Source organism: Tasmannia lanceolata, unplaced genomic scaffold, assembly GCF_043159265.1.
Source record: "Tasmannia lanceolata isolate RefF3 unplaced genomic scaffold, GAP_Taslan_0.1 ptg000013l, whole genome shotgun sequence".
Classification (NCBI taxonomy): Eukaryota; Viridiplantae; Streptophyta; class Magnoliopsida; order Canellales; family Winteraceae; genus Tasmannia; species Tasmannia lanceolata.
This window is the reverse complement of record NW_027518690.1, coordinates 22,099,251-22,112,963: the sequence shown is the minus strand read 5'-3', so window position 1 is coordinate 22,112,963 and position 13,713 is coordinate 22,099,251. Positions and strand designations below refer to the sequence as shown.

Below are 13,713 nucleotides of genomic sequence, written 5' to 3'. Positions count from 1 at the left end.
TCCACCCAAATCCATGCATAGGGTGGGGCTCCACTATTTTTATATGGTGGGTCCACTAACTGCCTCAAACCATGTATCCAGTGGGACCACCATTTTACCCCATATTTTAATGCGATGGGTCCACAATCTCCAACCAAATCCGTGCATAGGATGGGACCCATCATTCTACCCCTAAATTTTAGAAATGACATTTTACCCCCTTTTTCCCATGTACCACCCCATCGTATTCTAAAAAGAATAGTTATAAGTTATAAATACACAACAAGGAGTGTCTTGGGGAAGAAAAGGGGTAGAACGATTTAACAAATCACTTTCAAGATTAGAAATAGATTACCATGAACGAAGAATCATAGTTTGAAATTTAGAATAGTAAATCAAGGAGAGAGAGAGAGAGAGAGAGCGAAAGATTTGCCGAGGGATCTCGTTCTGGCCCTCCCTCTATCGATTTACGCCCTTAATATTTTTCTTCCTTCTTCAATTTTTTCGGCAATCAGTTCATTTGATTGGACTTCGATCGCGGATTGGGTCGGATTAGATTTTATCTTTTTTCCGCCTTCAAAGTAAGGGATTTTTTCTTTCTCTTTTTATTGCTGTGGTCTAGGGTTTTCTTGGATTCTATTTTTATTATCTAGTTCTGATCGATTCCTAGGGTTCCAAAATGGTTTAAAAAAAAAGGGTCTGTTGTTTCTTTTGATTTCAATTGTTCTTACCTTTGATTTGATCCAATTGTTACTTTTTTTTCCTATTAGGGTTAGGGTTCCTAGGGTTTCAAAAAAAAAATAAAAAATTCATTTGTTCTAATCGTTTCTTCTTGTTGTTTTTCCTATTAGGGTTAGGGTTCCTAGGGTTTCAAAAAGATACAAAAAAACAGTAAAGGTCTGTTAGTTTCTTTAGATTTATTTGTTCTAATCGTTTCTTTTCTTTTTGTTTCTATTAGGATTAGGGTTCTTAGGGTTCCAAAAAGATACCAAAAAAAAAAGGGTCTATTGTTTGTGTTGATTCATTTGTTCTTATGTTTGATTTGTCGTGATCGTTCCTTGTTTCCTATTTGGGTTAGGGTAGGGGCTGCTTGGATTTTTTCCTTCTTTCTTGCTCCCTTTTCTAGGGTTTCTTTTCTTGTTTGGTTGATTGTATTGTTTGATTGTTATTAAGTTCTTAACAAGAAGCTCGGTGAAATTTTTGGTGCTTATTTTTTGTTGCTCATCCATAATCGAGGGTTTTCTTGTGGAATCTAGGGTTTCGGTTCTTGATTCTTTTATCTTCTAGGGTATCATTCAAAAAAAAAAAAAAACAGTTCTAGGGTTTGGATTGTGTGCTCTACCTTCTAGGGTTTCGGTTCTTATTCTTTTATATTCTAGGGTATCATTCAAAAAAAAAAACTTCTAGGGTTTGGATCTTGTGTTCTACCTTCTAGGGTTTTTTTTTGAACGGTACTATCTAGGGTTCCTTTTCTTTTTTGGGGAAAACGATATTATTATATATTGGCTTAGCACATTGAGAATGGCCTTGAATATCCCTACCCGTGCGACGTTACCCATGAATCCTTCAGAGGATGACAATTTGGTATCCTCGATTCAGTTAGGAAACAGTTTAGTCATGGAGGGTGTTGGGGATAAGAGCGGTGGGGAGAAGAACGGCGAGGGTTTTGAATCTTTTGATAAGCCCCGGCCTTTGAATTGGGAAGTTGGGGAGTCATATGATTTGGGAAAGGATAAAAATGATTCGGGATGTTCTTGCGATCCGATCACCAATGATGTTCTCAACCTTCTACCATCGGATCCATTTGGCATGGAGATGAGTGCAACCGTTACGACAATCACAGGTTGGCTTGAAGGTTTGGAGATGGGATCTGAGGATTCTGGTAGCAGCGGAGAGAAGCCAACCAAAGGAGATTATCAGTTAGTTGCTGTTTGGAACAGGGCTATGGTCTTTGAATCGCAGCCTCATAATGTGGGTGACAATGAGAGATTGAGTTCACCTGGCTGGTTTGATGGGTGGGCAGAGGAGAAGGAATTAGATGATGGGTTCATCTCAATTTCGAATCTAGAGGGGTTTATGAGTTTTGTTGACAAGGATGAGCAGGTCATCAACTGTCAAAGTAAAGTATCGGGGGAGTGCAGTTATAGTTGTTCTGATGGAGATGGAGGAGCTCCACATGAAGCTTTGTCCTTTGCACTCCCTTATTTGGGTGTGCGGGATCTCCTTTCTGTTGAAAGGGTTTGCAAATCTCTGCACTTGGAAGTTCAAAATGATGTGCTTCTGTGGAGGCATATTCATATTGATCATCCACTGAGCGAGAGGCTTACAGACACTGCTCTTTTACAGCTGACTAGTAGGGCTCGAGGAACTTTGCAATGCTTGAGTCTGGTGAATTGTTTGAGGATCAGTGATGATGGTCTGAAGCGTGTACTACAGTGTAATCCTAGACTTACAAAGGTCAGTTACCAAAGCTTATTATACTATCAATAAAACTTAACCATTTGCGTGCTTCTTTTTTTTTTTTCATTCTTGGATTCCTTTTGCTTTTTATTATTATTAGTTGGTGCGTCTGTTCATAATGTTTTCAATTTCATGTCTTTTGGGTTGTTTGCTTTCTCTGGCTATCAATCATTGTGCTATCTATGATATGTGGTTGCTTCATTTTGGCACTTTTAAAACAGTTTCAGGTTCTGATGGTTCTTGTTACTGCAACAAATTTGTTTTCTCTATAGGTCTACCGCATATTCTTTGAAACATTTTTTTAAATGGATGTTTCTGTGAAACATTTGGATGCTTATCGCTGAAACAAGTAACCCTAGTGGGTTTTAATCATTCATTGTTGAAATATATGTTTAGAAATTGATAGTAAGGCATACCAATGCCGTGTCCTAGCCAATTCTTCTATAGAGCGATGCATCTTCATGAGCTTGTTGCCTTTTTTTCTGTTTCCCCCTGTGCACTGTGCTAGGGGTGGTCTTTGGGCTTTCATGCTGTATCTTTGTTCCTTGTTTAATATATCTGGTAGGGGTCCTGCCTAACCCCAGCTTACCTATAAAAAAAAAAATATCTTCTATGCTTTTGGTATGACTATATATATATATATATATATATATATATATATATAGAGAGAGAGAGAGAGAGAGAGAGAGAGAGAGAGAGAGAGAGAGAGAGAGAATAAAGTATGTGCAGCTGCACAGATAAGCTTATCTGTGCATGGCTCACAAACCATAGGAGGGGGCACATTTTTTGGGGGGGATCCAAAGCATTAATTTGATAGGCCCTTCCATGGATAGGGTACCAAAAATCAGATCTTTAGGATCATCCTAACCCTGCCATTTGTGGAGGGAAAAAATGGGCAGAAACAGTGTCTGTCCATTTTCCCTCTACCTTTGATTGGGTTAGGATGATCCTATAGGGCTTATTTTTGGTACACACCCTATCCATGGAAGGGCTTTCCAAATGAATGCTTTGGACCCCCCCAAAAATGTGCCCCCCCCCCAATGGTTTGTGAGCATGCACAGATAACTTATCTGTGCAGCTGCACATACTTTATTTTCTCATATATATAATATGTATATAGAGAGAGATAAAAAACTATATATATATATATATATATATATATATATATATATATATATATAGGGGTGGCCAACCGGTTCGGTTCTCGGTTCCATGGACCGTAAGAACCGAACCGAACCGTAGTACACAGTAGGACCGAACCGAACATAATCGGTTCGGTCCGGTCCGGTTCTAATGGCTAATTATTAATTATTAATTATAATTTATAAAAACTTTTAATTAAAGTTATAATATAAGTTACTTTCTTATTATAATAATAGTATTAACTATTACTTATTAATATTATAAGTAATTTATATTATTAAGTATATGTATAATAGAAATATAAAAATATTATATATATATATATATATATATATATATATATATATATATATATATATATTCAAAGTTCGGTTCTTCGGTTCTGGAACCGAACCGAGAACATTAGACCCGGAACCGAACCGGACCAAAAATATTTTTTTACAGTTCAGTTCTGGTTTGGTTCTGACCACCCCTATATATATATATATATATATATATATATATATATATATATATATATATATATTCCAAAAGCGTAGCTTTAACCATTTAAAAAAAAGAGAGTATTGGAGACGATAACAAATGAAAAATACAATGGTTAGACAGTTACATGAGGGGCATAGATTGCCCCTTCTGCTAAAACATCTCTGCTAACACTCTGTTATCCAGCAAATCGGCAATATTGTTGCCCTCCCCAAAAATATGACTAAATGTATTATCATTTCTTCTTGACAGATATGCAATCTTGGAAAACATTGATGACATTGTATAGAACCAGTGACAAATTCTTTCACTTGTAAATTTACCCATTGATCTACGCTTCTTATTTTTGAGCTCCAAGGTTTTCCCATGAGGGAACCTTGAGGTTGCCAAATGCTTTTGCTTTGGCAAAAGAAGCCTTCTTCAAAATGGGACCCACTCACCTGCTGGCTGGTTGAAATTTAATTTCAATGGAAAGGAAATCCAAGAGAAGCTGGTATTGGTGGTATTATCCCAGGCAACAGCTGGAGATTCGTATTGTCTTCATGGCAGTCAGATTGGGCTTGGGTCAGTTGCCATAGGATTGCGGTTTGTTATACATGGGATCAGTGTATAGGGGACTGGTGCTGGTTTTAGAGGGATTGGGTGTAATGTCTGGTTACATTGTTGGGACAACTTCTCCCCATTATTGTAATATGCTTTCCAGATTGAATAAAGTTGTTAATTTTAAAAAAAGCCATTTGTTGTTCAATTATTTACAATTTCGAAAGCAATTTAATTACCCTCATTCAGTTTTTCCTTTATACTGAACACCTGAAACATTGAATTTTTCATTACTGCTGGCTTCTTATATCATATTTTATCTCGTCTTCAGATTCCTCTCTGATTATCTAACATGTATTCCTTCAATCCATGCAGCTGAGCGTGCCCGGATGTTTAAGATTGAGTACCGGTAGCATTGTGGACAGCTTAAAGGCTTTAAAGTCTCAAGTTACACCAGGAACTAATAAAAAAAAAGTTATGTCGGGGATTAAATGCCTGCGATTTGGTGGGCTTTACGGTATATCACGCGAGCACTTTGAAGAACTGAGGCTCTTATTAGATGCAGATAAATGGCAGCAGCCCAAAGCTCGCAAGCCACATTACTATCATTTGCCCCTCTCTTGTGATGATGAATGTGTCATCGATATTGAGATGTGCCCTAGATGTCAGAACGTGAGGCTCGTCTATGATTGCCCGGTGGAGGGCTGCCAAGGCAAGCAACCGGTGGCTCAACAGTGCCGGGCATGCATATTTTGCATCCCACGGTGTGTCCAATGCGGGAGATGCATTAATGACAACGAGTATGAGGAGACGTTCTGTCTTGACTTACTTTGTTTGGGCTGTTGGAAGCTTATGTCTTGCTCCAAGCACACCATTTTCCACCAGGAGACAAGGTATCACTTTTGCCTATATTGCTAGAAAGTACCCATCCAAAAAAAAAATTGCTAGAAAGTACCAGGTTGCCCTTTGAAGTGTGGATCGTGGAGGGTTTCCAGATTTGGGTATCGAAGTATTTAATGAGGAAATGAAGCCAACTATTGAACTGGTTCTTGGTTCGTCGGATCGTTAACCTTGAGCTAGTATTCCAGCCTTGATGCAATGAGTCTTCAGATCTTGCTAGGGTTGTTGTATTGGGTGCGAGTTTGCCTAAGCTTGCAATCCGAATAAGGATACAAGAAATGAAAAGGAAAAAGAAGAAAAAAGTAAATTGGAAATTGGAAAACCATGTCAAAAAGAAAAAAATAGGGGACCTTTCAATCGACGCACTTATCCATCCAAATAGGACGTGGTTAAGGGATCATATCACATTGGTGTGGATGGCAATGGGCTCGACCTGTTGTGTGATGCATAGGATGACCAGAAAACAAGAAAAACTATTTATTTTGTTGTGGATAGAGTAGGAGGGTGTTATTTTATTATTGCAAGGTTAGTCGTGCTATGTGGGCCATGTTTGAGTATTGTCCAATGATTTGCAGATATGGCACTTATCTTCATTTAGACACTTATTACTTGCGAAGCTAAAATGATCATTCGTTCAAGTGTTTTGAAGGAATGTACTTGCACCGGAGACACTGCTACCTTTCATTGTCTTTTAAGATTCCGAGTGTTCTGTCTTTCAACTTTATCTGTGGCTGCTACAGAAATAAAAATTATCTGTTACTAGTTGCATGTGCATTGTCTTAGCAAGTGTATCTTGTTTTGGGGATGTTGTGATACTGGAATAATGGCTATGGCAGTGATATTGGGTATTGTTAGGTTCTTCAAATGCTAAATTATCAGAAGGATTTTGTCTTGGAATGTTGGTTGTTGGGGATTTGCCATGGCAGTGTTTTTTGGTATGTTTGCCTTTGTTAGCTCCTTGAGATGCTTAAGCTATCAAATAGATTTTTCCTCGGAATGTTGGTTGTTTTGAATTCTTCTTGTTGTATATGTGGGTATGTTAACCTTTTACAAATGGTGTTTGGTCATTTATCAACTCTTGGATGCAATAAACTGCTATAACTCGCATACAACATGTTACCAATGTGAATCATGTGATTGTAGTCCAAAAGGCTTTCCCTAGGACCTTAATATAAAAAAGGGGGCTTTCCCCAGGCATGTGGAGGCTAGCTAGATGGATAGTTGAACTGTATGACTTTGCAGATCCATTTTCAGTATCATTCTGCCATGTTTATAGATGTGCTAACGAGAGTGATTAAGAAGATTGGCAGCTCAATCGATTACCACATGCCCTTTTTTCTTAGCGTAGTAGGCTTTAGCTGGTCATGACCAAGATACTATTGGTTTCGTTTGGCGGGCTGGGAATGCCACTCATCGACTTTTATCAATTTATCTGGTAAACTACTTGGTCTGCCACCACTTCGGAGGAGCACAAGACTCAAGACTCAAGACTCGCTCCTCAGCCAGCTGAGCATCCATTTCCAAGAGTAGAGTGGAGGAACTTCGTAGCTTCCTAACGACGAACATCACAGGCTTCAGTCCTTATTAATTATCAAAATTGAAGACTGAACTTTTTATTTTGAGTGATAGACGACGAAAGACTTCTTGTTGTGCCTTTGAATTTCTCGATGCTGAATTTCTTTGAGAATAGCATGACTTTGGGCAGTACCTCTTGTCGTAGCTGGGATATCTACAAGGAAGGACTACTGAAGAACATTCTTGTGTGATCTTCAAAAAGGTATGGCTTGAAACCTTTAAAAAACTTGGGGCTTTGTTTGTTTGAATGCGTGAAGTCATGAGTTGACCAAACACGAGTATATTAAGTGACCGTTTCTTATGATGATTGTTCAAAAAAGATGGTAGATTTTTTATAAGCGGTGGATCAAAGGCACCAAAGTCACCCCACTATATTTATATTCACCACCCTTTAGAAATCCAAATACACACCTTTTCTTAGCCCCAAATCAAGGTGGCAACTGGCCTTGATTGGCCGGCACAACCCACGAGTTGTTATTATTACCAAAATACCCCCCTAACAATTATATGACAGCTAGTTTTGTGGTATTTGTTAAGTTGAATTTTTTTTAGAAAGAATTGTCAACTGGTGACAGAAAAATAACAAAATAGTGAATGGGTGACACCCTTTTGAAAACTTGTGAACGGAGGTCGAAACACTTTTTTCTGACATGGTCTTTTACCCAAATACCCCTCATGGCAAAAAGAACACGTTATAGTAGATTTTTCTCTCTTACTTTTCACCTACCAAACTTTACAGCCAACCTCTTGCAAATTTCTCCATTAACGCCTGAAACCCACGAAGTGTAAGTGAATGTTAGCAGCTTATCTACTCTCTTAGGATTAGTGCTTCTATTAATGCGTTTGAACCCTGTGTTTAGTGTGTGATAATAACCATGTCTGTATTGTGTGTGATAACCCTATCTTTATTGTGAATGATAACCCTATCTTATAACCCTTTTAAAATGGTGACTTAGGGCTTGTGCTTCTATTATCTCTGAAACCGTTCTTATATTGCACTTGAGAATTCCTTATTTGCTGTCGGTAAGTCCCATATATTTACCTGATAAACTTGTTTGGACACTTGATACACCTCGGAGAGGCTTGGTAACCCCATTGGAGGGGGTTGAAAAGCCCTTGTACATTCTTGGTAATTCCCCTTTTACTAAAAAAAAAAACAACTTATAGTAGAAATTTCTCTCTCTTACTTTTCACCTACAAAAAATGACCGCCAACCTCTTCCAGATTTCTCCATTAACGCCTGAAACTGACGAAGAGTGATTAAAGGTGAGTAGCTTATCTACTCTCTTAGGATTTGTGGTTGTATTAATGTGTTTGAACCATGTCATTATTGTGGGTAATAACCCTGTATTTATTTTGCTTGATAACCCTGTCTTATAACCCTTTCAAAATGGTTAGTTAGGGCTTCTGCTTCAAGTATCTCTGTAACCCTTTATTTACCAGATAAACACTCGGTACACCCCCGGAGAGGCTTGGTAACCCCCTTGGAGAGTGTCGAAAAGCCCTTGTACATTGTTGGTAACTCCCCTTCTATGTACTTGGTAATCCCTTTAGAAACTTGAAAACCCCCTTGTGTAGAGAGTTGAAACCCCTAATTTGCAACTTGATTACCCTTTACAGAAGCCTCCGTACGGACTTGAATCCCCCATTAGGTAGATGATAATCTCTTAGAACACCTTATGGACTGACTTTCAAACCCCCATTGAGGTAGTAAAACCCCCTTTAGAGTCCATAACCCCACTTATGAACTTGGTAACCCATTGTGTACACTTGAATACCCCTCAAGAAGATATGAAGATCCCCTTTTAGCAACAACTATGTTTAGAACCCCTATTTAGAATTTTATAAAAATGTCCGAAACAATGGTTTCTCTTCTTTTACACTATGATGGAGATTTGAAGGATGATGTTTCTTGGGAATACGTAGGAGGGAAGAAGACATTGTTATCTGTCAGCCGCGGAATCAATTTCGACGAATTTGAAGCTGCAATCCGAAGAAGGATTGGTGTTATAGAAAGACAGGTTTTACTATCGATAAAATGTCGATATGTTGTGGATCCATATATAGTCACTTTAATCGACATCGATGATGATGATGTCCTCCAAACAATGTTAAGGATGTTTGACAGATACATGTTCAATTCTGTGATGATATACATAACTAAGAGCATAAATGACAAATGTATTAATTCCTTGAATTCGTCAATGCTTCCCACAAACAAACTCTGCACTAGGAGACCCTCTCTTAATCGTAGCATTCCTTCTACTTCGATTCCGTCCCAAAAACATCTTTGTTTTGAAGTGGACTTGCAAAAACACTACGAAAGTGAATTTGATGGGAGATATGTAAGTGAAGAGATCAGAGGTGCTCCAGCAGAACCTGTCATAAGGTATTGTAGTTCTTTGGCAATGTTTGAATACTTCCATATTTCAATTTATAATTCATATGGATCCAACTTGATTATATATTGCCGAACTATGCAGGTCTGAAATTGACTTAAATGAAACATTGGCAAGTGATTTGTATGGCAACCATGTTAATGGGGGTATCGATGACTTCCAAAATGTGGGAGATCTTGAAGTGGACTTCAGTAATGTTTTTGAAGACGGTTTCTGTGTGAGGGGTTTAGATTTAGAAGAAGAAAGAAATGATGATGATAATGACGATGGTAGTGATGATGATGATGAGGATGATGATGATGATGATGACGATTATGGAAATATCGGTGTTAGTCCATGCGCTCAGCCTTTTAGTGCGGATTCTTCTATCAGAGGGGGTTCTCCTATCAAAGAGGGATCTCAACCGGTTCCGACTGACAGTAGTCGGCCAATGAAAGCAGATGGGATGTTTGTTGGGGCCCATGATGTATATACTAATAATCTTCAGTTTGAGCAGTTAACGGTTGGGGCAATATTTTCTAATATGCAACACTTCAAAAAGGTTATCAAAGAGTACGCTATTCGGCAGAGATTTATGTTCGTGAGGTCAAAGTCAACACCGAAGAAGTATGCCGTTTGATGCAAGGTAGAGGGTTGCAAATGGCGTATAACAGGTACTAATCATATGACCTGTGTGTTAGTGAAGTCGTTTGTCCCCGACCATACGTGTAGAACTAAATTAAGGGGCAATGACCACCCTCTTGTCACAGCAGCTTGGGTTGCTCAGACATGTTTACGCTTATTTGCTTGCCCAGATGATGTGAGGACGAGGATCATACGAGAATATATCAAGATGCATTGGGGTATAATTATAAGCTATTGGAAAGCGTACAACGCGATGAACATCATACTTGAGATTAAGTGTGAGAATGTGGATGACTCTTATCGAATATTGCCTGCACTTACAGTTCAGATGATGAGAAGAAATCCCGGCAGCTATATGCATGTTTTTAGAGTCAGAGATTTACGACCTAGGGGAGATGATAGATTTGTTCGCTTATTTTGGACATTTGGTCCCAGCATACGGTCTTTTCATCGAACACTCAGGCCTATAATTTTGGTTGATGGGACACATCTGCGAGGGAAGTATCTAGGAATCTTATTGATTGCAATCGGGGTCGATGGTAACAACGGTTTATATCCATTAGCATTTGGGGTTGTTGAGACGGAGAACGAAGATAGTTGGAGGTGGTTTTTTATGTTGCTGAGGCAGTACGTATTGACAGCAGAGATGAACATATTCACCATATGCTCCGATTGACAGAAGGGGTTGTTGCAGGCAGTGCCTAATATATTTCCCAATTCTCATCATAGTTATTGCATGCGTTTCAATGCTGTCCTGAAGGATGCGAGAAGATTGCCGATTGCATCATTGGTAGAGCACACTAGACATCAGACTACAGACTTCATTCAAAAGCATCAGAAATTGGGTCATAGTTGGCAAACAAAGTTGACTCATTACGCAGAAGAACGTATAACATTAGCGAGGGAAGAGAGCCGCCAGTATACAGCTTATCGAGTTGGGGTTCATGAATATGAAGTACACTCGCTTGAACATACAGATGGTGTAAACTTGAAACTTCGCACGTGCAGTTGGCGTGCATTCCAAACATTTGGACTCCCGTGTGGACATGCCATGGCAGCCATTGGCATCACAGATTTTGATGCATATGATAATATTACCGCCGATTGCAAAGCGACCACCGGGAAGGCCGCGTAGGAGAAGAACTGCTCGCGAATTGAAAGGTGGATTACATTACAAATGCACCACATGTCAACAACTTGGCCACAATAGAAGAAGTTGCAAAGAACCACCCGTGGTAAGACAATAAGTTGACCAAACTGCTATTGGGCCTTCTGCACCCATACTCAGTAGGTCGAGCGTACCTTGCCAAGCTCCCTTCTTTGTGTAAGGGTGTAATTGAATTTTTTGAATGTTCTCAGATATTGTGATGACTTCTTTTTTGTTATTTTGTAAAGAATGGTTGTAATTGGAACATCAATACATAAACAATTTTTTTGGATATAGATATGCTATTTGTTCTCTAGTTAGTTCTCGCTCTCCTACATCTAGACCATGAAAAGGGACTTATCAACAGTCCGAATTGGATTACCAGCACAGTCAGAATTGGATTACCAGCACAAACAATATGATTATCAACCAATTCCCTAGGATGATAAAGCCACTTGATGTTGGAATTCAGGTTATCAACTCCTTCCAAATAGGTCATCAACCAATCGGAAGTGAGGTTATCAACATACAAAATGGGATCATCTACCCATTCCCTTGGTTGATAAAGCTACTGGAATTCAAAATCCAGGTTATCGACTCCCCCAAAATAGGTCATCAACCAATCGGAAGTGAGGTTATCAACACACAAAATTGGATCATCAACCCATTCCCTTGGTTGATAAAGCTACTGGAATTCAAAATCCAGGTTATCGACTCCCCCAAAATAGGTCATCAACCAATCGGAAGTGAGGTTATCAACACACAAAATTGGATCATCAACCCATTCCCTTGGTTGATAAAGCTACTGGAATTCAAAATCCAGGTTATCGACTCCCCCAAAATAGGTCATCAACCAATCGGAAGTGAGGTTATCAACACACAAAATTGGATCATCAACCCATTCCCTTGGTTGATAAAGCTACTGGAATTCAAAATCCAGGTTATCGACACCCCCAAATTAGGTCATCAACCAATCAGAAGTGAGGTTATCAACACACAAAATTGGATCATCAACCCATTCCCTTGGTTGATAAAGCTACTGGAATTCAAAATCCAGGTTATCGACTCCCTCAAAACGAGGTTACCAACATTCGAAAGTGGGTGATTGACCGAAAAAAAGGTTACCAACCATTTTCCAGGGGAGTAAAGCTGCTGGAATTGAACTTTAGGCTTACTAACCTCCCATTGTTTTGGGTGATTGACCTTGGAAAGTGGGTTACCAACCCAAAAAAGGGTCACCAACCATTTTCCAGGGGAGATAAAGGTTCTGGAATCGAAATTTAGGCTTACCAACGTCCCATTTTTTTGAGTGATTGACCTTGGAAAGTGGATTATCAATCTAAAAATGGGTCACCAACAATTTTCCAGGCTACATAAAGCTTCTGGAATTGAAATTTCGAGTTACGAACCTCCCATTTTTTGGGTGATTGACCTTCGAAGGTGGGTTACCAACCAAAAAAGGGTCACCAACCATTTTCCATGGGAGATAAAGATTCTGGAATCTAAATTTAGGCTTACCAATCTCCATTTTTTTGGGTGATTGACCTTCGAATGTGGGTTACCAACCCAAAAAAGGGTCAACAACTATTTTTCAGGAGAGATAAAGGTTTTGCTCTCAGAAACACAACATAGGACCATAGAAAGCTGTGTACTTAACCTGTAAAAATACATATTTCAACTTCAAACACACATCATATTCTGTTCACAAACATAAACACACATCATATTCTGTTTTGAAGCCCACGCCAGAAATGAAGCCCACGCCAGAAAAAATGAATGCCTCGCCGGAAAAATGAAGCCCTCGCCGGAAAAAATAAAGCCCTCGCCGGAATAATGAAGCCTTCGCCGGAAAAAATGAAGCCCTCGTCGGAATACAGTTGATAACGGAGGAGAGAAGTTCGGAATAGTGCAAGAAACCGCCCCACTCCAGAGAAAAAGGAGAGATCTTTACGCCGGTCACACCTCACGCCGGAAAAGATGGGTTTCAGGTGGTTAAAATGAAAATGGAGAGAGTAAAAGTAAAAAAAAAGAAGCCTCTGTACAGTTAAAAACGAAGAGAAGTAAAAATAATGGGATTTTCTTCCTGAAGGGTATTTATGTAAAAGGCCATGTCAGAAAAATGACCTCCGTTCACAAACTTTCAAAAGGGTGTCACCCATTCACTATTTTGGCATTTTTGTGTCACCAGTTGACAATTCTTCCTTTTTTTTAACCAAAATACCCCAAACATTTATGTAACACTTGTTGGGGGTATTTTGGTAAGTTGAACAATTTTTCATTAGAAAAAACGCAGGGCGTGGAATGACCCAAGTGAACCATGGGCCGTATACGGAAAAAGGATAAATATATATCTTGGCCCAAATCTATTATTGTCTGTCTAAGACAGAGCCTAGTCTCCACGAGCCGTCTACCTTGCCAGAAGCCCAGGAAAACGCCTTCGAAGAGTTGCCTTATATCAGTAGC

General features: G+C 39.2%; 1 protein-coding gene across 1 annotated transcript; it reads left to right on the top strand.

The window, feature by feature from the left end:
• Nucleotides 1-350: 350 nt before the first annotated feature.
• Nucleotides 351-6,520, top strand: LOC143889950 (F-box protein SKIP14-like). The gene is made up of 2 exons (XM_077394363.1): nucleotides 351-2,436; nucleotides 4,981-6,520. The coding sequence occupies exons 1-2, from the start codon at nucleotides 1,501-1,503 to the stop codon at nucleotides 5,521-5,523; spliced, it is 1,479 nt and encodes a 492-aa protein (XP_077250478.1). The 5' UTR covers nucleotides 351-1,500; the 3' UTR covers nucleotides 5,524-6,520.
• Nucleotides 6,521-13,713: the final 7,193 nt, after the last annotated feature.

Coding starts and splice junctions, on each gene's coding strand:
- LOC143889950 (XM_077394363.1), top strand. CDS start 1,501: ATGGCCTTGAATATCCCTACCCGTGCGACGTTACCCATGAATCCTTCA. Junction 2,437..4,980: donor GTAATCCTAGACTTACAAAG/GTCAGTTACCAA, acceptor CAATCCATGCAG/CTGAGCGTGCCCGGATGTTT.